Source organism: Dermacentor variabilis, chromosome 8 (assembly GCF_050947875.1).
Source record: "Dermacentor variabilis isolate Ectoservices chromosome 8, ASM5094787v1, whole genome shotgun sequence".
In the NCBI taxonomy this organism is placed as follows: Eukaryota; Metazoa; Arthropoda; class Arachnida; order Ixodida; family Ixodidae; genus Dermacentor; species Dermacentor variabilis.
The window spans coordinates 6,342,375-6,367,997 of record NC_134575.1 but is presented as its reverse complement, the minus strand read 5'-3'; the positions used below and the strand labels follow the sequence as shown (position 1 = coordinate 6,367,997).

General features: G+C 44.0%; 2 protein-coding genes across 7 annotated transcripts in view; one reads left to right on the top strand and one right to left on the bottom strand.

Annotated features, from left to right (window-relative positions):
• The window catches only part of LOC142589545 (transmembrane protein 104), a 37,965-nt gene extending 34,104 nt beyond the window's left edge, over positions 1-3,861 (bottom strand). For 3 of the 4 annotated variants that reach the window (XM_075700987.1, XM_075700990.1, XM_075700988.1), the window contains exon 1: positions 3,639-3,861. In XM_075700987.1, coding sequence (XP_075557102.1) covers positions 3,639-3,683 — 45 coding nt within the window. In that variant the 5' untranslated portion in view covers positions 3,684-3,861. The remainder of the gene's footprint in view (positions 1-3,638) is intronic. The other variant, XM_075700989.1, reaches the window with a different exon arrangement.
• Positions 3,862-4,136: 275 nt separating this feature from the next.
• Positions 4,137-25,623, top strand: part of Arpc1 (Actin-related protein 2/3 complex, subunit 1A) — a 54,643-nt gene continuing 33,156 nt past the window's right edge. For 2 of the 3 annotated variants that reach the window (XM_075700993.1, XM_075700991.1), the window contains exons 1-6: positions 4,137-4,261; positions 6,474-6,558; positions 11,413-11,694; positions 12,352-12,529; positions 19,926-20,035; positions 24,649-24,827. In XM_075700993.1, coding sequence (XP_075557108.1) covers positions 6,495-6,558; positions 11,413-11,694; positions 12,352-12,529; positions 19,926-20,035; positions 24,649-24,827 — 813 coding nt within the window. In that variant the 5' untranslated portion in view covers positions 4,137-4,261; positions 6,474-6,494. Of the gene's footprint in view, positions 4,262-4,477; positions 4,572-6,473; positions 6,559-11,412; positions 11,695-12,351; positions 12,530-19,925; positions 20,036-24,648; positions 24,828-25,623 lie in introns of those variants that run through there. The other variant, XM_075700992.1, reaches the window with a different exon arrangement.

Below are 25,623 nucleotides of genomic sequence, written 5' to 3'. Positions count from 1 at the left end.
TTGCGGATGTTATTAATTTAATATTTGAAACAGAGACGTTTCCTCGTGAACTAAAGTGTGCCAAAGTTACCCCAGTATTTAAAAATGGAGTTCGTTCATTACTAACCAACTATTATCCCATCTGTGCACTGCCATCTTTCAGTAAAATAATAGAGAAACTAACTGAGAAACGCCTAACAAATTATCTCAACAAATTTAATAATCTTCCGATTCGGTTTTCAATCAGTTCGGTTTTCGATCAGGATATTCTACAGATATCACTCTAATATTTCTCACAGATTATCTAAAGAAAGCTATTGATATTGGTAGCTATGCCAGCTCCATTTTTGCTGACCTAACTAAAGCCTTTGACACTATAAATCACCAGATACTCTTCCTAAAATTGGAAGCAATGGGAATATCTGGTCCTGCCTTGTTACTAATCCGTAGTTACCTCCATAATACACACCAGGTGGTCAGTGTTTCCGGCACTCACTCAAAAAAAGAAATGACTAATACCGGGGTACCACAAGGGTTCATTTTGGCCCCGCTTTTGTTTTTAATTTATATTAACGATCTAACTAATTTCAGCACGCACTGTAATTGTTTGCTGCATGCTGATACTACAATATTTAGCTCCGATAAAAGCATGAACTGCCTAGTAGATAAACTTAATGCAGACCTTCTCAACATATTACACTGGTGTAAATTAAACAGATTAAAATTTAATCCAGCCCAAACTAAGTTCATTGTCTTTACTTCATATCAATGGCCATTAGTTCGTGTTCCTTCCATTTGCATGCCCCAGTACTCGATCCGGGCGAGCGATGAGTGCATGTATTTTGGCGTCGGACCAGATAGAAACTTAAAATTTTATCACCACATTTCAAATGTAAAAAAAGAAAGATGTCCTGTGTTATACACATCCTCATTTGAGCTCGTCCCTTTTTTTCGCATTGTACTCTATTATCATTGTATAATGCATTCATTAATTCACATATTAACTACTGTATAATTACACGGGGTAATACATACAGTACTCATCTTGCGCCACTACAAATCATCCAGGATAGAGCAATCAAAATAATAACTTTTAGCTCATACTACACGAACGCCAAACAATTATTACAAGCCAATAATATCCTTACAGTATCTGGCATAATTAAATATAATCTAGGTATCTGGTTATATAAACATAACAATTGATTCCCCTTTTCTTTAATTCCGTCTTTCCTAGAAAACACTAACACCACTAGATTTGCTCTTAAGAAAAATCTCATCTTACCTAAAGTCGAACCAATTATGGCAAGCAATCTGTTCATTTCAGTGCTTTTTTACAATGGAACTCACTACCATCTGTTTTAAAACTAATTAATAAAAAATTTAATTAATAAAAGCTAACGATCACTTGATTGAGCTCACACCATCTGCAATAGCTTGAGAAGTGATTGTTGAGACTTTTGATCATTGAGCATCATGATTGTTTAGAGAGCACAGTCATTAGTGTAAAGAAAAAGAAAAACTTTATTGAAAAGACTGGGCCGGCAGTTTATGTTCTGGTAAAGGCAATTTTCTTTTTTAGGCACACAGCAGGACAGGTCACTAATGTGAAGCAAGAAATGCAGAGGCCCAACTACAATATCCTAGGCTGGGATACTGCAACAATTCTATTCCAATCCTATTCCTTTTCGTGCTCCATCAGTGGTCTGAGCGATGCTCCGCCCACGTTATCGCCGGGATCTGCTGACTGAACTGTGGATGATTAGAAAGGAATAGGGTCGAGAAAAAGGATTCTTTTCATATTAGTACCCCTGAGTACACTAGAAGATGCTGATGCTTCTGAAGAATTACACAAGTTGAAGGAAGCATGCGGATGAACATTAGAAACTACCGATTCAGTCCACAAGAAAAAATACAAAGTACAATAAGCAGACACTTAACAGCAGTAGTGTTCCCGCCTTTGGTTCTGATCACTGTTTTAGTTTATCTTTAACTTGTCTTTTGCGCAATGGTCAGGTTCTGCTTTCCACCACAGATAAAGGCCTGACAATGAGTCTCATTCAGGCACTAGACAAAACATGATACATAGGACAACAGCGACTTGCAGTTGCTTTAGGGATGGCGTTTTGCACTGCAGAACCCGCACTGACAGAGGGTTCTCATGGAGAGGGCTCCAGCGATATAGTTGCATTCTTCTGTCACAGCAAGTTGCGTCTAATCACCCGGGAATTTTTAGACAGAATAAATTGCGGCAAGCCTAATGCTTTCTGATTTCTTCGTTTTTCATTTTTGATGAGTGAATGCACTTTAAGCTACAAAATACAGCATTCAAGAACAAACAGTCACATCAAAAAGAAAATATGTATTGCAGCTAGACACATTGTTTGGGTGAGATCTAGGTTTACAGTTACGAGAGCAGACAGAGAGATATGGCGATAAAAGGCTTGATGCCTGCCATTTATCAGACACTAATGCTTCTGGACAAAAGATGTTGACCAACGTACGGCCCAAGGGATGGACAGTTAACTGCAGGAAGTTTCTGAGAGTGTAACCTCTGACTCTCACACTACCAATTACAAGTGTACGTTCAAAAAAAAAGAAAAAAAAAAAAGAAAGAAAAAAAGAAAGATAAGATAGGTTGGAGGTTTTCTGAAGTAGACAACTCCACTTCTTCCACTTATGTGTTCCGACTATCCACACAGCAGGTTCTGGCTAAGAAGAGAACACCAGGAGGAGATGATAACGACCTCCTCATAGGTGTCCAAAGATCGCAGTCATTACCAAGTGACATGGAAATTCCAAAGTTTAGCGACATGCGACTGCAGTACAAACTGGGCAGCCACGCCAAATTATTTTAACGACACATATTGACAAGCACATTGAGTAGTATGACACATGCAGGCTAGTCTCCCAGTTTTGGCAGTACATTTTCTTTTTATGCATTATCCAACATGCCGAACACGGCACCAATGATATTTAAACGGAAATTACCTTCTGCGCCTGAACCAAGCCAAAATTTATGGTTATAAGTGCACGACACTACTTTAGGAAACATAGTTGACAGCTAAATAGAGTAACAACGCATAGGACAAAATACACGGAAGGAATGGACTTTTTTTTTTTTCGTTTTTCTCAAGCGCTATTACTCTATTTAGCTATGACACGCTTCACTTCTGTGGCACCGCTTGAATTATTGTGATGAAGCGATGCAGGAGGAAGTTTTCAGAGTGAGAAAAAAAACAGACGATGTGTACAGTGAACACTACTTTGCACTGGGCAACGCTAAACGCACAGGCAAAGCTGAGAAATAACACGTAGCCGCAGCAATCAACACCTGTTCAGCGCATTTAAGCAGTAGCAGTCAGGGAACAAATAAAAAAAAAACCGCTGCCAAGCTGCTCATCACGAGCTAGAAACCGCCTCGCATGTAACACGTCATTTTCGCTATCAATGTGCGCACGCAAAACCAAAGTCACGCGGGTTGAACTCGAAGCGAGTTTTCAGCATCGACAAGTCTACGCAAGTGACAGCGACAAGCAGAGACAACGAGAGGACAAGCACATTCAGTAAAGGTGAACAAGAAAACTGACAAAGAACGAGTAAACAAGCTGTTTTTATACGCGCAGAAAATGGAGAAGTATCACGACATAAAGACTCACCAAAGGTGAAATACTGTCCGATGCATCCGCCGAGTCGCCTGCCATGATTCTTTTAGCTTGAAGCTACTAACGAAGCGCTCTAAACTTGCAAGTACTTTAGGAAAAAATGAGTATTTAAAAATTACCTACGATAATTTACAAGCTTACGCGTTCCTGACATCGCAAGCCACAACCCCCCATGCAGCACCGAATACACCAGCTGGACACACGCTGGCGACAGTAGCACACCGTCGCGGCTATTTCGATTGAGGATACTAACTCTATGGATTGAAGTAAATGTGTTGCTTATACCGTTTGATGAAGTTGTTATTACAAACAACTGCCTCAAAATATTAAATAAACACTTGAAAATTACGATATAGAGAAATATTACGTGCTCAAAGATGGCTCAAACACCGCCGCATTTGGCCAGATCATGGGCCAGATCAGTAGGTCGTGGGCCAGATAATGGCCATATGCTAGCCGCTCCGGCATCCGCCGGCAAAGCCAACACAATCCAATGTGTGAATCGTTTTTTTTTTTATCGCAAGAACCGTGGAGGCAAGCTCCCCGGTCAACGAAACTCGCTTGATTTTCTTCAACATTCGGCACCCGTTTTCATGTCGAAGCTGCCGGACGCAAAGGTAAGAAGTGCCTCAATCGCTGTATCTTTATACTGACGGCTGCGTCTCAAAGCTTTATTCTCGCCGAGTTTTCGGCTACGATGACTGGTTACTCCCCCGCAATGCCACTAGGCCTAAATGTTTGCCGACGAAGGATGTGCCACCGTTCCGGTGATACGACTCGCAATCTTTGTACTGGGCGCGGCTTCGCCTTTGCCTCCAATGACATTTCGCACCTCTCTCGTTCCTTCTTCCGTTAGCTTCTGCTGTAGGCGCGGTAGCAGCGTCGTTTTCTCCGTCTTAGTGAGAGCGCAACAGGTTTTCGACGCCGGTGAGTTGCCGTTCTTCGCTCAGTCCGAAAATAATTCTGTGCGTACCGACACTTGCTTTGATTGAGTGACAGGTGCGTTCGTCAAGCCGCCGCCGATGCGTTTAATCTGCCGCCGATCGTTTCGATCATGCTTTCATTCTGGTGCGCCAGCTTATTTCAAAAATAAGGCGTTGCGTCAAGAAAAATTGGGGCGCGTTAGCATTACTTCGCATCGTCTTGCCTGCTCGGTGTTTCCGGACTGCAGAACGTTTTTGGAAGGCCTGATTGCCAGCCAGGTTATCATCCGGTGAGCTGACCCCCTTTAAAACTCTGCGTCACTTCGTGATTTCAGCCGTTTCAAGTTTCTGCGCTGAAATCTGGCGGTGATTCAACGCGGCGGCGGGCGTAGTGGATCCGGCCGTGACGTAACTCCCGCGACCGGAATGTTTAGTCTGTGCCGGATTGCGCCGAGGCGAAAACATTCCAAACGGTCCCTAAGCGGACCGAATGACGTCCTCGTTGTGTTGTGTAGTCCTTTGCTTTGTGCTCCAATTGTGTCTTTAACGAACCACCGTGCGGGCCGGAAAAGGGGCGACGCGAGTGGGCGTGCGGACGACCGCAACTTTCCGCCGGCCGAGGACGGAAGGCCGTTGAATGTTGCTTCACGTCGCCCAGCCGTAGGGTAATTTCGTGTAATTGATCAAAGTAATGACCCCGTGTGCAAGTGCACTAGCAGGTTGTCAAGTGGCAGTGGAGCGAAGAATGCACGCGTCAGCGGGTTTTCAACTGTGCCCGCGCTGCCACTTGTCACTGGCAGGCCCATTGTATAGCCCCCCCGATCCCATTTTTTTCTTTGTGTTGAGTAAGCTTTCGTGCAAATTTTCAAGGGCCTGCCGTCGGTAAGTTAAAGGGATGTTCGCGTAACTTCCCGTGTTCATCCAAAGACGTTTCGCTTGTTGCAGACATGGCACCATCCACAGTAGGACAGTGCAGTCGGCGAATTCCGAACGTCTATCATCCCGTAAGAGAGATCATCTTATTACAGAGAACAAGAACTAAAAGTTACTCTTTGTTGATAGATGCACTCTAAAAGTACAGATGAGTTACACCTCTCAATCACAACTTTTTTTTCGTGCTTTGTTTTTTAAAAAACTGCTCTCCAACTTATGTTTATCTACAAATGACCTGCTATGTTTGCTGTGTTTGTTTATGGCAGCTGTCAAGTGAACCTGTAAACTCTGCTCCCTTGCACCACTGCCCATTGTTTATCTTTCGTGATCCTGATGTTTGAGAGTGAGCAGACTTGCTGGGCCACCAGTCTCGCTCACTTTGTTGGCACACCCTGGTAGAAAAGTGGTGCGTCATTCATTAGTAGGCCGACCTACGCATAAGCACCGATGCGCGGCACGCTTAGGTCATGCCTGACTAGGTGTCCACAACACTGAGAGGGTCGGGACTCACACAGCTCCAAACAAGGCTGTTCTCTTGGCCAATTGTTGCACCTGATGGTTGTAAGCCTGGCTGTCCATGTTATCAACACACTATGCATGATTGAGCGTGCTGTTGAATCAGTTTCTAGCACACAAGGCGACATTGTGAATAGAGTTGGTGCAGTCTGCACTCATGTGTCTGGTAACGCCTTTCCTGCTGTTTAAAGCCACATAATAAGTGTGAGAACACAGTGGTAGCAGTCAAACATGATTTAGATCCACTAACTAGAGAACAACATCGTGGATTTGAAGCGGGATCACATATATGTTCTTTATGACAGTTGTGTAAAAGCTTGTTATACTTGTAAAGGTATCTGCAGACATTGACTGATGATAGCACACATTTTCTTATGCAATGTGACTTTGTGAGCTGACATGCTTTTATTCAATACTGTGCAAAAGTGTCTGAACTCTGCATACACTCTTGTTGTAGTGACACCTCCACTCTTGGGCCATGGATGTACACTGTTTTGGCGTAGAACCAATCACCTGCCACGCATGGAACAAGGATCATACAGGTAGGCCCCTGGAGGTTCTGCCCATTTGTTCACACTTGGGAAAAGCAGCAGGAGCAGATGGAATAACAGTCGATTTAATCAAAGATGCAGGAAGCATCATGCTTGAAAAGCTTGTGGCCCTTTATACGCAATACCTCACGACTTGAAGTGTACCAGAGAGCCGGAAGGATGCTAATAGTTATGCTAATCCATAAGAAAGCAGATTTTAAAGAATTGATAAGTTCACTAGCTTACTTTCAGTATTGTATAAAAACACACCCAAGATATTTTCCAATAGAATCAGGGCAACACTTGACGTCAACTAAGAGAACAAGATGGCTTCAGGAAGGGATATTCTACAATGGATCACGTCCGTGCCATCAATAAGGTAATTGACAAACCTGTGGAGTACAATCAACCTCTCCATATGGCTTTCGTAGATTATGAAAACAGATTTGATTCAGTAGAGATACCAGCAGTCATGGAAGCATTGTGTGATCAAGGAGTACAGGAGGCACGCGTGAATATTTTAGGAAATATATGCGAGTAGTCCACAGCCGCCTTAATTCTTTACAAGGAAAGTGGAAAAATACCTATTGCAACTGGGGGTCCAAAGATGTCGAATGTACTTTGCTCGTGGAGGAGTAAGAGAAGGTGGGGGGGCTGGGCCCGATATCAGGACGTTTTACAAACAAGTTTATATTTACAAGAGAACTCATAGTGCAGTTCATGAAGCTGTAGCAGCCAATTACTCCAGCCATCCTTAGCTCTTTTTATGTTCTGTGTGGTCATTGTTCAGTCACCTCCTCCAATCCGGCGTCAGGAGACAGATGACACCAGGTCCCACCAATCCGGAGGTCTGTTACCCTTTCCCTCCAAAGGGAGCTTTGTCGGAGACATGCGTAAGTCACTGGGCACAAACGAGAAGTGGGATCATACACTGACTCCCTCTCTATCGTGGAAGTGCCAATTTGGGCGGCTGTCGGGAGATGGACCGTATCCTTGCTAATTGCCCAAACCTCTCCTGACCGAGATACTCCCGTGCTGGCCATAAATAATCTGTTTTGAAAACCATTTTGAAGAGGCCGTCAACTCGTTCGTTCCCCGTAATCGTGCTAGCCATGACTGGAGGTTGTCGTGGGGTGAACGGCCGATCACAACACTGTCAAGGTCGGGCAAGCAGACACAATCTCTCCAGTGCTGTTCATTGCATGCTTAGAGGAAGTATTCAAGCTAGTACACCTCGAAAGCTTAGGAGGGAGGATTAATGGCGGCTTTCTTTGTGAGAAATCCGTATGGGTTTCCTTCATAGTTTCGTGCTACAATTTGGGTAGATTCCAATTTTTCCCTTTCATGTACTTTACTCCACCTTGCGGGTTTCTGCAGAACTGATTTGCCATATTCAGTGTCCCAGTTACTCAAGTTGTTGATTAATTCGCCCTTGCCCTGCTATCGGCTAGCCTCCTGTTTAGCTCAGATGGTAGAGTGACCGCCCCGGAAAGGCGTTGGTCCCGGGTTCAAGTCCCAGACCAGGAGCAAATTTTTCTTCCAACTGCAAGGCTTTCTATCTAAGAAACCCGTACGGATTTTGTTTGTAGGTTCGTGATACAATTTGGGTGGATGTCAATTTTTTGCTTTCATTAATGCCTTGTGTCCTGGATCTTCCTTTCTTTACCTGCTTCAGTGGCTTAGTGTTTATGGCGTTCTGCTGCTAGGTATGGAGGTTGTGGGTTCAAATCTCAGCCATGGCGGCTGCATTTTGATGCAGCCGCCATGGAAGAGCGCTCATGTGCTTATTATTTAAGTGCACATTAAGGAAGACCAGGTGGTCAAAATTAATCCAGAGCTCTTCACTATGGACAGCGTAGTTAAAGGCCCTGGATCAATTTTGACCATGTTAAACTCCATGAGCATACCTGCCAAGCCTCATATATTTTTATGAAGTTCATAAATTTCAGCTCGTTTTGTTGGTTAAGCTTTACAAAAAAATAAATTCTGTTTACAAAAAAGTTCTAAGGGAGTTGGAGGATGGGGCAGCGCAAGAAAGATTGCAAAAGAATGCATGCAAGACAAGAATTTGTGATGGTAGCTGCACAGCTCTCTTGTGGCAGTGCAAGGTGCCTTATATCAGCAAGGTTACTTGCTTCGAGCAAGCTTGTCGCCACGAGTTGCTGAAGCCAGCAAAATCACCTACAGTACAGTCATCGAATAAGTTACTGTTATCTAAAAGCATTTCGTTGCTTGTCATTCACTGCTGTTCCAAGTTTGCGGCATCTAAAGGTTAGTGGTTGTTAATAAAGTGCACATATATATATATATATATATATATATATATACCACAAATGTAGTTCTCTCAGGGCCACAAAAATATGCGTGGTATTCCTACCTCCCTGTTGTGTTTGGGGGATTCTAAGTGTCTTCTATATGACATAGCACAGCTCTGTTGCCATACATACTGACGTGATTAGAATTGCGAATAAGCGTATTTGTGTGTTTTATATAGTAGTAGCTGCAGCACATTACTTGTAACACTAAATTGGAGCACATTACTTGTAATTCCAAGTCCATTCACAAAGGATTAGTAACAGAAGACATTCTCATGATCTCGCCTTGAAGGGTTTTCTAAATTGATTGTGAAGGATGAAGGGTGCAGTGGTGCATAATATGTGAAAGAAGGCACCTTCGATGTAGATGCTAGTACTTTGTTGTAAACAACACTAACATAGTTCAGTATTCCACAATGCATATTTTACATGCTGCAAACTGATGATGATTTCCGTTTCGAGGTGCTGACTAGATGTGTGTCAAGTAATGAGTGGTAGCAGTGCTGAAAAGAGTGCACATGAACGCTTATGCACCCATTGCAGTTACACTTCATTTACACGTACAAGTAACCCTGGAACATTTTTTTTATCTTCCAGTCTCTAGCCACCATGTTTATGCAGTGCATGCTTAAAGTTTGCCTGAGCTGATGTTCATGAAAGGGAAGTCTGCAGAAGAAAAATATGTGGCTTGCAGTGCATTTCACAGAAGTCTGCAATGCAGCTTATCTATCCTTAAAAAAAAGAATGTGATCACTTAATTTTGCCGCTATTCTGTGGGGCTGAAACTTAATTAAAACATGTAGGAATACCTTGGGAAACTAAGGTCACTGCAAACGGTGATGAAAATATAAATGACTCGTTAAGAGGAAGCTTTAGCTCGGGTGCTCCTATCTAAATACATGTAAAAGGAGAATTCGTTTTTCTCGGCAACCACTACACCAAATTTGACAGGGTTTGCTGCATTTAAAAGAAAAACTTAAAATCTAGTGACTGTTGGTTCCGAATTTTAGATTTATGTCGTCAATTTTTTATAAAATCTTGGCAAAAATCGCAAATTTTCAGAAAACGAAACTATCAAGTTTACAACTCCGTAACTCAGCAAGAAAAAATTATATCGCAATTCTGTGAATTATGCCTGATAGCATATCTAAAGCGGACAAAGTTGATATGTTACACATGAACCTCAAAAAATGGGGTAATGTGTAATTACAACTTTTGCAGAACCCTCGTAAACAACGTAACAAGTTCACGTAAGATGTAAACTGACATATCAAATTTGTCCGCTTTGAATGGTCTAATGGATACCGTTTACAGAAACGCCATATCTCTTTTTGATGCAGCGCTATTAGTTTGTAAACTTCATGCTTCTATTTTTTTCGAACGCCTGAATTTTTGAAAATCCTTTTAACAAAATTCAAGCCCTAAATCAAAATTCCGCTTCCAACAGTCACTAGAATTTAACTTTTTCTCTCAAATGCAACAAATTTCATTAAAATCGGTCCAGGGGTTATCTCAGAAAAACATTTTTGCGTTTTTACATGTATTTGAATAGGCCGCGTTGGAGTTGGCCCTGAGCTAAAGCTTCCTCTTAAGGGATGGCAGCCATAACTTCGGAGGGTGGTGTTGAGCAGGCCATGTAATGTGTAGAACATGAGATGGTGCTGAGAGAATTGCAGTGTAGTGTGGCAGAAGGTAATTGCAGTTGATGTGGGGTGGGGCTAACTGCCTGTCTCTGGTAGGGCTCTTTCCCCTGCAGTGGGTGTAGTGAGGCTAAGAGGAAGCTTTAGCTCGGGCACAACTCCGATGCGGCCTATTCAAATACATGTAAAACGCAAAAACGTTTTTCTGAGATTATCCCTGGACCGATTTTAATGAAGTTGCATTTGAAAGAGAAAGCTAAATTCTAGTGACTGTTTGAAGCAGAATTTCGATTTAGAGCCTGAATTTTGTTGAAAAGGTTTTCAAGAATTCAAACATTTGAAAAAGATAGCACAAAGTTTACAAGTTAATAGCTCTGCATCAAGAACAGATATCACGGTTCTGTAAACAGAATCCACTAGATCATTGAAAGGAGACAAATTTGGTATGTCATTTTATATCTTACGTGCATTTGTTAGGTTGTGTACAAGGGTTCTGCAAAAGCTGTATTTCTATATTATTAAATTTTTTTAGATTCATGTGTAACATATCAATTTTCTCTGCTTTAGATGTACTATTAGATGCAATTCACATGTGATATCATGTTTCATTGCTGAGCTACAGTTGTAAACTTGGTAGTTTTTTCTGAAAATTCTTGATTCTTGCCACTTTTTAATAAAAAATTGACGACCTCAATCAAAAATTGGAAACCAACAGTCACTAGATTTTAAGTTTTTCTTTTAAATGCAACAAACCTCGTCAAATTTGGGGCAGTGGTTGCCGAGAAAAACGAATTCTCCTTTTACATGTATTTAGATAGGAGCACCCGAGCTAAAGCTTCCTCTTAATGGTGGTGATAACCACACTTTTCTCCCTTCCCGCCCTGAATGTTTGTTCCTCACCATGGTCGCAGAGGTGGCACTGTGCCCCAACAATGCGGATGTGCAGCTCTACAAGCGAGAGGCGGGCGGAGGATGGTCACGGGGGCAGACGCTCAGCCGGCACGACCTGCGAGTGACCAGCATCGACTGGGCTCCACACAGTAACCGCATTGTGACGTGTGCTGCAGATCGCAATGCGTACGTCTGGACCCTGGGCTCAGAGGAGCCTGGCACCAATGCCACGGTGTGGACCCCCACCTTGGTGCTGCTGCGAATCAACCGTGCTGCCACCTGTGTTCGGTGGTCGCCCCTTGGTCAGTGAGCCTGACCGCAACATTTTAGAATAGTTACCTTACTTAGTTCAACGTTTCGGTTACTAAAGTGATGGCATGGTAATGTTAAACATGTGCATCTGTGACATTATATGGAAAGTAGCTTTAGATCAAGCTAGGCTGATTGAAGCAGTACAGTATGAAAGCATTATTTGATGTAGTTATCGGGCAGGTCATGTGTATTTAAAATTTCTGTGCCAAGTGTGGTGTATGAAATTATAGGCATCTCTCAATTTCACAGTTTTGTGACTCCTGCCAGGCTTCGCTCTCACATTTTCGTGTTCATTGAGCCAAACGAGTTGGCCCTTGTTTTTTCTAGCTGCCATCCGTGAGAGCACATGGGACAATGACTTACGTTTCACTTATGCTTCTGTCTGCCATAGAGCACACACACAGGAACTGAAATGGACCTACAAGCATTGTTGTAGTGGTGATGTGTTTGGATTTCCTTTGTGTTATTTTCGACAATGGTGACGGGTTACAAAGCACAAGACATCCCTTATGTGAACTGATGCAATGCACAGGCGCTGCTAGTGTGTCATTATATCCACATGTTATATCCCACAATTTGTTGACTTACAGAAGACGCAAAAATGCCAACCCACTGCAATAGGTTTTACGGAGTTGCTCTCTGTGCAGAGAACAAGTTTGCAGTGGGGTCAGGTGCCAAGCTGGTGTCAGTGTGCTACTTTGAGGAGGACCACAACTGGTGGGTGAGCAAGCACATCAAGAAGCCCATCAAGTCAACTGTCACCTCGGTCGACTGGCACCCCAACAACTGCCTGCTTGCCTGTGGCTCCACCGACTTCCGCACCAGGTTAGCACTGCCTCTGCTTCTAGGAGTCGAAGGTGTCCTCTTCACCGACGCTGTTCCTGCACTTAGCACTTTCAGGGCATTCCACTGGTTGAAAGCAACTGGAGGAATGCTCCTTCGAAACTGCACCCGATAAAAAAGTTACACACTCGCTGCAGTAGCTCCGTGGCGGTGTCGTTGTGCAGCTGAGCTCGAAGTCGCAGGTTTGATCACAGCCACGGTGGCCACATTCCAACTGGGACGGCATGCAAGGACGCTCCTGCACCGTGCATTCCGTGCACGATAAAAGAAGCCTCAGGGTAGTTAAAATTAGTCTAGACGTCTCCACTATGGCGTACCTCACAATCAGATTGCGATTTTGGCATGTAATATCCCAGAATTTAGTTAATTTTAACAAAGTTGCAGCATTATAGTAGAGGCAAAAATGGGGTAATGAGATGAAACACAGGAAAAATATGCCAATTTCTCCAACTTGCTCTGCTTTTAAGGGGGGAGGAGGGGATCAGAATTAACTTTCTTGTTTCTTGACAGAAAGGGCTGAAATTTGGCACACACACTGCACATTGCAATAAAATGACAAATCTAAAATTTCATTAGGATATCTTAATTAGTTTTTGTTTTATAAGAATTTATAAGTTCCTTGCTTGTGGAAAGCCTGGCACAGTAACGAAATATGATAGGGAGCAGGGAATACTTTGTATGTTTGCACAGATGTCTAATCTACATCAAGACACTGTTCGATTTTTTTTTTTTTAAGCGCTAATTATTTTTTGCTCAACATAACATGCACATGACTGTGCTTCACTGCATGGAGCCACGTAGTAATTGTGAAATAATTAAATAATGGAAAGATAAAGAAACATTTCAAGACTGTCTTTAAGTACAGCACAGCTTGTGGATCACAGCAAAACAAACTGGGCCAAAATCTGTCCAGCCATTGTTGTGCTACGCATTCCACGAGCGAGGTGATTGACAAAAAAAAAAAATGCTATTGAGAAAACTGGCTGCAAAGTTTTAACAGCACTGCAAATTTATTCAAAAGCACCATGGCTGTAATATTTTGAATCATTGCTGTCAGGCATCTTCTTACACCTTTGCCTCATTGTTTGGTGGGCTTTGGATGCCTTCTTCAGGCGTTCTTTATCCTTTTCTTGTGCCGTCTGGAGTAGTGCATGACCACCATTTTCACTGCCAGACCGAGCCTGGTATCGCAGTGTACACCCACAGAACGCTGTTGGCATCTTGGGCACAGAGATTTAGCGATCAAAGAGTTCATCGCGGAAACAGGCTTAATAATGAACTCACAGTCACAAGGGGCCGAAATTTGTTCTTGGCATTGCTGCTTCCGCTCAGTCGCGGACACTGCGCGAAGGGAGTCGCGACTGCTGCATGCCTGCGCTTCTGCAGTCACCGCTGGCACAAAACGCGCCTCGAGGCGCGTCTGAATCGTGCGACGATTCGTCTGGTGAGCCTTGAGTCACCATACAGTATGTAGCTCGTCGACGGTTGGGGCTCACTCGCAGGCTGCGTGTCCCTGTCGCACGATGCATCGGAAACGCACACCGTCTCTGTCGGCGATGGAGACCTTCGACCCGCGTCGCCTCCAACAACGCGATCTCGGTTGCTGACTCGCGCGGCCGTACGCACAGGTGCGAGAGTCTCCGTTGGCACGTCTTCCGGTGGCTTGGTTATCAGTGTCGATGTCACAGGGCGATTGTTGGCTTCGCTGCTGGAATCGCACGGTGCAAGATAACGCGGCACGTTATCCGCGTGTTCAGTCGGGTTCTGCGCTTCTCCCGCTGGCCGCCGTCTTTTTCTCGCCGTAGGAGGCTTGCACTTCCGTTTTCCGAAGGCATGCTTCATTTAAAAGTTCTTTTCGAACGAGCGACGAGCCATCACTGACCTGGGAGCTTTCAAAAATCCGAACTCTGCGAGTGTCAAACGAAGAAACACGCTGGCGTGGTTTTCAAAGCAGACAACTGCGGTCCGCTGTGGTTGTCAGCTTGCCCGCTGCTGCAGCAGCAACCAATGGCGAGACTCCTTTCAGTACGGCAACCAATCGGAGGCCCGCTTTCATCGCAGGGCCCGTGTGACCGCCTCTAGCAGACCCGCGCTTCTTTTGTGTTTGTGTGTTTGTTACAAGATGGCGACGACCGAAGAATTCAGAAAGGCATAGAGTTTCTCACTATAACACCTAGAGGGCAATCTGGCGCCACCGTCTATGGGAGTTTCTTAAGGTGGCACCATGCCGTCATGGGAATGACGGTATATGTGTCTGCGAGGCTCGCGTTGGCTGGTGTTGTAAGAGGCTTCGTCTAAAACGTGAATATGGCTACGCAAATAACGCGTTCTCAAAGTAAAATCTTCATAAAATGTTTCCATTCACCCATATTACATCTTTACTCACCCACAATGCATGACCAAGCGAAGAAAAGCAAGAACAGATGACCAACTGTTTCAAAGCCAGCACAAACCTTGTCGTCTGTCCTCCAACTTTAGCGGCCCGCTGATACTTTTTACGTAACATGTAGTCGTACACACAATAACAAGTTCTCATAGTTAAAAAAAACATGTTTTCGCGTAATAATGAAGCTAAAACAGCTTTTTACGTGCTGTTTTAGTAGAAAATGAATCATTGTGACAGACGGAACGGTATTTGCCAAGCGCGTCTTCAAGGTGTCCTGCCTCTACGAGAACGATGCCAATCCGAAGTCACAATATACCGGCATTCCCATGCATACCACAGCGCAGCAGCGCCAGATTTCCCTCTAGGTAATGTAGTGAGAAACTCTATGCAGAAAGGGAATGGCGAAACTTCGAGCTTTCGAACGATACCAAGATGGCGGCGTTCGGTGGCGGGAAAGACGAGTTAGGGCTCCGCGAACTGCGGTGATTTTACGCGATTTAAAGCTGTTTTCTCGCCCTACGAACTCATAAATGAATTTTTTTCGGGCACTTTTAGTGCGTTTTCAGTTAAACCATTTTGATACAATGTAGATTTAGCATTGCAATACCGAAACGCGTCGTTGCCAAAAATCGATCTTTTTTGCGATTTTCGTGATCTGATCCCCGCGTCTCCCCTTAAACATAACCTAAATAGTGAAGCATGTTACTGAAGTCCCATTCATAGTTCCTTCCCTTTATTAAGATAATAGCACTAGTCGATAGGTTTAACCGAAATTAGCAGTAGGCTGAATGGAGGATGCATTCACCAGATTACTCTGGAGTCTATTATTCTGAATCTACAGCATGCAAGCCAAATGTGCCATTCTCATTGTTTCATACTCCCATTATCGTTGCCCTGCCAATGGCGCTGAAAGCCTTTGGGGGGGGGGGGGGGAGTCTGCTCTAATTATTTGATAGTGAGCGCAACTTGTTCATCATTTTGGTTTCTGCTGGAAGCAAGCAAGTGCCTCTTCTATCAGTTCACGTACTGCTCTGAACAGCTTCTTTTGGGACCCCATTTGCAGTTTCACTTTTCAGGACGCTGTACTTGGTGTATGCCGTTTGCACACTTACCGATTCCCCCAAACTTTATGTAAAGTTTACGAATGTGGGCTCATTCGAAAGGGTTACGAAAAATAAATTCTTCTTATGACTATGTTTTAAAGCTTTTGAAAGATGTGGAGGCATAATGTAGTAAAAATGCATGGAAAAAAAGAAAAATTGTGATTCTACCCAAACTGTGCTCTCCTATCAATGCATTGCTGCTTCTAGTACTTCGACGTGCTTGCTTAGAGCAAGTTTTTTTCAGGTAAGTTCCTTTGTAGGCAAAATTGGCCATGGCAAGGTTGCTGAAAAAGTCAGCGATGTAAAAAAAAAAAAGGGTTACTTGTCAGTACAGTGAATGTCAGATTAGCTTACTTTGCCGATCCTTGCCTTGCAGCAATTTTACTGCTCTCGATTCGCACTGCAAAAAGTGGTCCATTGCCTCGTCGTCATCGTGCTCACCGAAAAATGAACGAATTACATCGAAGGCATTCAACAGATCCCGCAGGTTCGCAGTCTTCTCATGATTAGGTATCTGGTGGTCGTCGGCACCTTCGCAAACGCTGCTTATGATGACCTCATCGGCCATCTCTTCATGCACGACAACACTTTCATCCGCACGAACATACTCATCGATGCTGAGGCCATCTGGAACACCGTCTGTCATGGCAGCAAGTTTATCCCCTGCGTGGACCAGCGATGGCGGCACTGCGTTGTCAGCACCGTCATCGAGTGCACCTTCAGGCGAATCTTCGTGCGATGCCATTGGATCAGCGCATGATGCTTGCCGAGTGGCAATGAAGCCGGCATGTTTAAAACAATTAGCTATCACGGCTGGTGATGTCGCAACCCATGCGGTGGCCACCATCTCAAGTGCCATGAACATGTCCACTATGGTGGGACGCTTCAACTGGAGGTTCAGCAGCATCAGCCTCTCCCTGTAGGTGCACTTGACGCTACAAATGACGCCTTGATTGAGCGGCTTCAGCACGGAAGTGCAGTTTAGTGGGGAAAAAACCAATCTCACTTGTCCAAGCTCCACGTCATCAACATGATGGGCACTACAATCGTCCAAAAAAAGGCAGACCGACCTGCCTGCCTTCCGCATGTCTCTATCGATGGCCTCGAGCCAGCTGCCAAATTTGGCCCGGGTCATGCGTGCCTTCAGGTTCGCGGCATATTGTACGGGCAGCCGACGATTTCCCTTGAAGCAGCGGGGCTTCTTACTTCTGCCGATTACAAGCAGTGGTTGTTTGTGCCATCCATGTTAGTGCACAACAAAATTTACGCACCGCTTGCTGTATTTCCTCCCGCGGCATCTCTGGCCTTTTAAGTCCAGGGTCTTCGATGACAGCATCTCGTAGAATAACGCCTTCTCATCCGCATTACAAATGTCCGAGGGCTTGTACTGGTCCAATACTTCTTTGTTGGTCAGCAGCCATGACGACGTCACAGGGTCGATGGCTGCTGCCTCCCCGGAAATGACTTTGGCTACCGTGTTGCGGCAAGCTTTTAAACGGCTCCACCAGCCAGGGCTAGCCTTAAAATCAGCGTGCCCGAGAATGCTCGCAAAGTCCAGCGCCTTCTGCTGAAGCACTCTGCCAGACAACGGCACTTTGTTGGCACGCTGTTCAAAAGACCATGCGAACACCGCCTTGTCTATGTCTGGAAATGGCGCAGCGCTCACCATTTTGTTCTTCGTGCTCACACCGTTTCTGAGCGTGTCGAGAATGGAGGCCTTGTTTTCAGAATCGTAGATATCAAACTCCACGCAATTCCAAATTCTTCGGCGATGTCCATTTTCTTCCTGCCCTTTTCAGCTTGGGCAATAATTGCAGCCTTATCCTGCAATGTCATAAATTTCCTCTTTTTGGCTGGAGGCGGCATCTTAGCAGGCTGGCCAAGCAAATGGTCCGATTGGCACACAGACACACAGTTGACGCATTCTAGCACCGACGACACTGAGCACACGACCGTGTGCGGCGCTACACAAAGCCCACTGATAAAGCGTCATCCGGGTTATCTGAGCCTTCACATGTAGTAGATGTCGATTTGGCTGCCACGGCGCCACACAGGCATTTAGCTCTGCATTTGGCACATGCTGTGATGGCACACAGGATTAAATAAAATGTGCTCACTGCGAGGTTGCCTGCGGTTCTTTTCTTTTTAATTTGTATAATTTAAATATTAATAATTGCATTTTTGGCCCGAACACTGTGCAGCCACGCGTTGCGACGGGTGAATGACCACCATCTTCATCATCACTGTCGCCTGTCACGAGGTGTCGTGGGGATTTTTTTATTGTAAACAATAATGGCGGTCGCCACGCAAGTGTGCTGTGGTGGTAGTTCATGCAATTTAAGCGCACGACGAATGCATGTGAGCAGTTTTTGGACACACAGTTAGTGTTACGTGAGTAGATTATTTGCCGACTGTCGTTTCAGAAAATTTCATTAATGAGGGGTTGCTGTAAAAAAAAGTTTCCTTGTCGCGAGATAGGAAATGCATTGACTCCTATGGGTGTTCGCCGGGGATCCGAAAATATTTCGTTGCAGCTAGAATTTTGTTGTCTCGGGATTTCGTTACCGCGGGTTTCGACTACCCGATTATTCGGAAATTTTTGCGGCAAACTTCGTTGGTGGCTGTATGTTTCATAGTCATTCGCCAGTGGTGTCACTTATTTTGCATAGCAATCTGAGAATAGTGTGTGACTTCAGTGAGTAGCCATAAGTCTGGAAAAAAATATGTGTGGGTCTTGCGTGAGTGAGCACTGCAGTACCCCTAGTGTGTTGATACATAGAAGAGCAGGCAGAAGCGTTCTGGTGTTCGCATATGCCTGTCACTGCAGTGAGTCTCTGCACAATTGGGACTGAAGGCTGGGGGGCTAGTTGGTAACGTCTAGCACTGGTTACCAGCCTGCTGAAAGACACAGGTTCATGTTCACAGCTATGGGGCGTATTACACAATAGGTGCACGGTGCGCAGTGATTAAAATGCAGTGCTCAGCATGGCGGCCGACACTTTTTTTGCGCCACCATTGGACGATGGGGACATTGAGCTGATTCACTTTTATGTCCCATGAGTACGAGAGTCATCTTGATGCATAGTGACACAATTGGGCCCCCTCAGCGATCACCCAGCACTCGCCTGTGGCGCAAGAATCACTGCCTGCCATACTGTCCGAACATCTCATTTCAATTGCCGAGCATTGTACATACATAAATAGTCAAGCCTTGTTATAGTAAAGCCACATCTGACAGGAAAATAGTACCTTCGTTACACGCAATATTCGTTATCAGCCGATGTGCTGAGTTAATCGGAAAACAAAAATCCATGATCGGGTCTATGCAAAAGAAATGCAAGCATGTGTGATGCCTCAGACAGGCCAGTGATGTGGTCTCCGGTTGATTGTAACGGCCCACAGGTGGCTTGCAGTGCAAATGCATGCCACATTAACAGCACTGAATTACAAACGTGCTTTGTACTGACACTCGTGTGTAACTGTGCAATTAGTGTGATCAGACGTGATCGCCACGTTTGTTTGCTGGCTGCGAGCTGACCAAGTTGTTGGTCAGAACACGCATAGAAATACTTGGTTTGCAATAACCGACATTGTCTCAGACCTTGCATTTTCGTTTTCGTTATAGCAGTAGAATAAGCATCAAAGCAAAGCATAGCAGACCAGATTCTAGGTCTACTTTGTTATATTCTATAAGCTGCTTCGTTCGAGTTTGTTACATTGAGTTACCTCTGTAGGTGCACCACATGGAAATGAGGACACCAATGAAAAAAAAAATCTGTTCAGCGTGGCTTCTGGAAAAGCGTGCACTGAAAAAAAAAAATTATTCTTCCGTTGCTGTTGATGTTACGCTTTTTGTTGTGACTGTTGTCCTTGGTGCCCGTGTGTGCAGGGTGTTCTCTGCTTACATCAAGGAGGTGGACAGTACTCCTCAGCCGACACCCTGGAACGACAAGAGCCCCTCGTTTGGCAGTCTAGTGGCTGAACTTTCTGCCAGTGGCAGTAAGTGTCTGCATTGCACATTGTTTGTGGCACAGTAACATAATTACGGCACAGTGGGTCCATCACTAAACCAAGCACTGTCTTGTAATTATGTAAAGTAACTGCATCACTAGGAAAATAGGTGGTGTCAGAAAGCACACTGGACATTCCTTCACTCATAGCTTTGCCATTGCCCTGATAAGATGATTACTAATGTGTGTTTTGGAGTTAGATATAAAGCAGTCACACCTCTGGCACCTAAATTCAATTTAAAGAAGCAAACCTGGCCTTCTTTGTGCATTTATAATTGCATGCAGCACATCCCACTTTTCGGAGGACAAATAGTGACGCCACGGTGTGCCGAAAACGTGGCCTTGAGATTATGATGCAACATGCTTTTGCAGCGCTAGAAAGCCACTGTCTCGAGGCCATCTAACTTGATGCACGCACAGAGCGTTGTTGCACCATAAGGAAGTGGGACAATGCTTAGTAAAACTGAAATGCTTGTCCGCAACTTCTAGGCCTGTTTTACTACTGCAAGGAAGCCACGGTACCGACAAAAAAGCCAGTAATAGCTTTTTTGTTTGTTATGTTCTCGTCGGTTTCTATTAAAGGGGCCCTGAACCACTTTTTTTTTTTTTTTTTTCGAAGTGGAGAAAGGCATTTGAAGTGAAAATTGGCTATTTCAGAAATACTACATTGCGGGAAAAAGTACTTTAATGCTAGAAGAGTTGACTGTTGGGCTAGTTGGTCGTCCATATTTGAAGTAGTAGTTTAGCGCGAATAAAACCACGGACACAAGGAAGACAGACTAGGACAAGCCTGCGCATAGGACGATGTTTGTTTACTTGCTAAACGTGGTACGAGCAACATGCCAAGAGAGCTTTTCAACGAATTGCTAATTGCAGGATATGTATTTAAAAAATAAAAATTTGAGAAGCAGGGACAAAGCAATACTTATGTTGATAGCCGCAAACTACCGAAACGGGCTGAAAGTCCGGAGTTTTTTGCCAGCAACATTGCTATTCGCAGCGGCGGAAAGCGCACGGCGGCAATGCATGTGAAACGAAACCTTGCGAAAAGCTTCGCAGCGCCGCGCCGCTGTTCACTCCATTCGCTCAATCGCTTGCATGTGAAACGGGCTTAACACTCAAGGGTTCTACTAGGAAACATAAATACCCAAGAAAGTGGATGGAGAAACGGCGCTGCGGTAGCTCAGTTGGCAGAGCATCACACGCAAAATGCGAAGGTTGTAGGTTCGGTCCCCACCTGCGGCAAGTTTTTTCATCCGCTTTCATTTTCATTAATTAATTTTTTTTTTTTTAACAATACTGTAGTCCTTTGCACAGGCCCAAACAGGAAGTGAATTGTAAAATACACATGAGCATGGAAAAGACAGGGGAAAAAAAGGGAAAAAAAACAAAATACAGGAAACAAAACTGCCATACAACAACACTGGTATTCAACACAAGACACTTTCTTTGTTTCTCATGAATCAAGGAATAACAAAAGGTGCTCCAAACAATTGCAATATTAGTTGTATAACATTCTTGTAATTATTGGGGGTCAATAAAACACCACTATTCAGCACATTGCAATACTTACATTTGAAATCATAAGGCTGTATACAATCACACGTGCACTAGTGTCCAATCATTCAACCAACTCATTATCTTTAAACTACGCGCTCAAATACTTTCATGAGCAACCAAAATATGGCTCCAATTTTGCGACAAAGCCATCCACAGAATCTGATTCTACAATTTCCTTTGGCAACGCATTCCAGATTTCTGCCCATGGGAAATGTGAATATCTAAACGTGTTGCACTGTGTCAGATACCGCCTGATGTGTTTATTATGACAGGTTCTATTGGATTGTCGGTGTGGTGATTACACGTAATCTCACTTATTTATGTTAATGTTGTCATTACATAGCATAAAAAGAAATTTCATGACAGCCACACGACGCCGACAAACAAGGGTAGGCAGTGCTGCTTGGTTTCTATAAGCACTTGCGCTTTCGTGTCGAGAATACTTATGGTATATAAATCGCAATGCTTTATTTTCAATACTTTCTAATTTCTGTGAGAGACCTTTCTGGTGCGGATTCCACACTATGCTACCATACTCAAGAATTGGCCTTACTAAAGTTTTATATGCTGTTAGTTTCACATAGGATGGTGCTGCAGTTAATTTTCTTTGCAAGAAAGCGAGTGTTCAGAAGGCCTTCATACATGTATTATCGATATGGGTATTCCATTTTAACGCGCTTGTAAAGGTTAAGCCTAAATATTTTACTGTGTCAGTTTGTATTAAATCGTTACCCATTAATGTATAATTGAACCTAAAGATAGACTTTCTGTGAGTTATAGTCATATACTGTGTTTTCTTAAGATTAATTTCCATTTCTTTATTTCATTTATTTATTTTTATAGTTTCTAGTTTCTTTTATAGTTTCTTTTATTTCATTTATTAAGCACAAGTAATTTTCCTTATGTTGTCCTTGGTGTCAGTGTTTGTTGGCTTTTAATGATATCATGTTAGATTATCACTTTTGGGGATACCTTTAATTTCGCTTGACTCGCGCAACACGCATCGATGTCCAAGGGACAGTATTTTCGGCAGAGTATCAAGCATGCTATACAATCAAACCTCGATATAACAAGGCTCGATTTAATGAAATTCACAATGTAATTAACTAGTTTCATTTCCCAATCTTAGTTGCATTGAAAACCATCTATGTTTTTTTTTGATTTAACGAAGTAATTTCGTGACACAGCTTCAATTTAACGAAGTTTTCGGCCATCTCAAGCATGTACTTGGAGCTTTGTATGGCTAGTGAATCTATCCAAAGAATATAAAAAATGTCAGCCGATGCAAAAGTTATTTCAAGTGCCCTTATGCATGAAAACTTTAAGCGGCAAAACTGCCGTCAAAGCGTGTCTGGGGTAGGCAGGAAAAACTGATGCACCATTGCGGAGGTTGCGAGGCGTGCGGCAGCCCACAGAGCTTGGAAAAATACGAGAGCTGACGATTCCGTCTGTGAAAAAATAATGGTGAGGGAGTGAACATGCGGTAACGTGACGGCGCATGCGCTGGGGGGAGGCAGTGCAGGAACGCATGCCTATCTGCTTTCTCCTCTTAGCATGTATGCATCCACGCTAAATGGGCCATGCACTGTATCATGGAGGTGATTTCACTGCGGCAAGTGGAAAGGCTGAAGTAATTGGGGCCTTCACGCCCATTTTGTTGTTCCCGCGCGTCTAGGGTTGGCAGTCGCATAAACTCAAGTTTCCGATACACGGGGCGAAGCACTCACTCAAGTTTTGGCTGTGAGTTGGCAGTCATCGAGTGAGGTCTGGTAACTTTTGCCTGAGTGCACGTGCCATCAATGCTCCGCCTTTCTGCCAATACTGCTGTTCATTTTTTTTTTCGTGTTTTATTTTGCTCAGGACGAATACCGTATCTTTTTACACTTTTATTTTTATTTTGTGGGTGCTGGCTGTGGGCACTAAGCGCAGACAGCTACGGTGTCCGAGATTTACGATGCCGTGCGATGCAACACACGCGAATCTCTGTTGCCGTGAGCCACGTCAATACATTGCTCTCGGCACGATCTGCACCGCACCAACTGGCGCTCATAACTGTGCTATTGTGGCCTGACCTTCTGGCAATTTATTTATGAGTGCCCACTAACAAGGTACTGTGCACCATAAATGCTCTGTGAACTTGTAAAGTTGTTTTTAACGTTGAAACTTGCAAAGCTCAATTTAACAAAATTCGAGATTTCACAAAATTTTCTGCTGCAAGTACAACTTCGTTATATTGAGGTTCGACTGTACTATTATAGTGCAAGAACACTGCCACCCGTTGATATGTCTTCTGCTAGTCACACAGAATATTGCGAAAGTGATCGTATCTTCAAAAGGGATCATCCGAAAATACAGCACAAGTTAATGTGTTGCTACTCTTGCATACACTTCCCTTTGGGCTAGACAGTGATTTTCTAGCCATGTATTTTATGCTATATATTTCTTTTCACACATTTCATGCTTTGTTAGTGGGCAGAGCAATGCTCCACCCGCATTATCAGTGGTATTGGCTGGCCATGAATGGTGGGCTATTAGAGCAGAACAAAGCTCGCCCGAAAAATTGCAAATGCAGCCTTTGCGACTTAGTTGGCATGGCTTGTCCTGCGGTTTGGCCGCTATTGGCGACTACTAGATCGACTAGGCTTTGCTAGTTTTGGTTTTGAGGAGGCACCGGTGGCCTGGCCAATGAGCAAGCTGGCGAAAGATCAAAATAAAATAATCTCTATTTCTGCACTACTCAGTGGCCGAATTGGCACATGTTCGTGCAGTTGAAGTCCAAATTTTTGCACATTGCACCATAAGGTGTCTGAAATTTCTATCGTCCTTATACATTAAGTGTATGGAGCCAGTGGCGGTGCTGGGGAGCTGTTCAAATAATCAAGCATGTCCAAATTACCAGTGTCTGAATTATCAGTGGGGGACTTTGTTGGTAAAGAATTACTGCTAAGGCCTTCATGTCAAAGCTCGGCTGTAATAAGTCTCGAAATACTGACTTGGTGTTTCTTTTTAACAGTCTACCGCAACCTTGCTGGCTTTTTGCAGTTGGCTGGGTTCACTCGGTGTGCTTCTCGGGCGATGGCACTCGGCTGGCCTGGGTTGGCCACGACTCCAGCGTGTGCGTCGCGGACGCCCAGCGGGGGCAAGCCATCACTTGCGTGCGCACCCAATACCTGCCATTCCTCTCCTGTCTCTGGGTCTCCCCCACGAGGCTGCTGCTGGCTGTGAGTGCTCATTCTTTCCTGTCATGCACACCTTGGCGCCCACCATGGTGGCTTACCTGCTATGGTGTTGCGCTGTCATGCATGAGGTCGCGGGATCAAACCCTGGCCGCCGCGGCTGCATTGTGATGAGGGCGAAATGCAAAAACACCCTTGTCCCATGCATTGTGGGCACATTAAAGATCCCCTGGTGATCAAAATTAATGCGGAGTCCCCCACTATGTGTGCCTCATTATCAATTTCTTGCACCGACAGACGAGGCTGAAATAAGTAGCTTATTTCTAAAGTTAAAGAATTCCACAGCATGTGGTGTAGATGACATAAAGGCAGAACCAATAAAAGCTGTGGCGCTGCATATTTGTAAAGTGATGTCGCACATATGCAATTTAATTTTGTGCACTGGCGCATTCCCCGATGAATTAAAGATTGCACGGGTATCGGTAGTTTTTAAAGGGGGAGACAGAAATGACGTGAACAACTACAGACCGATTTCAGTTCTCCCAATTTTCTCCAAAATAGTAGAGCAGGTCATTAACGAAAGAATTTTAAATTTCTGTACTCAAAATAATATTATAACAGAAAAGCAATACGGTTTCCGAAAACACCAATGTACTGAAATGGCGCTGCTAAAGATCAAAGAAAAAATAATAAGTAACTTTGAGGACAAGCTGTACACAATAGGAATATTTCTTGACTTTAAAAAGGCATTCGATTCCATTAAACACGATATCTTGTTACAAAAGTTAAGTGAGTACGGCATTAGGGGAACTGCTCTTAACCTAATTAAAAATTATTTAAC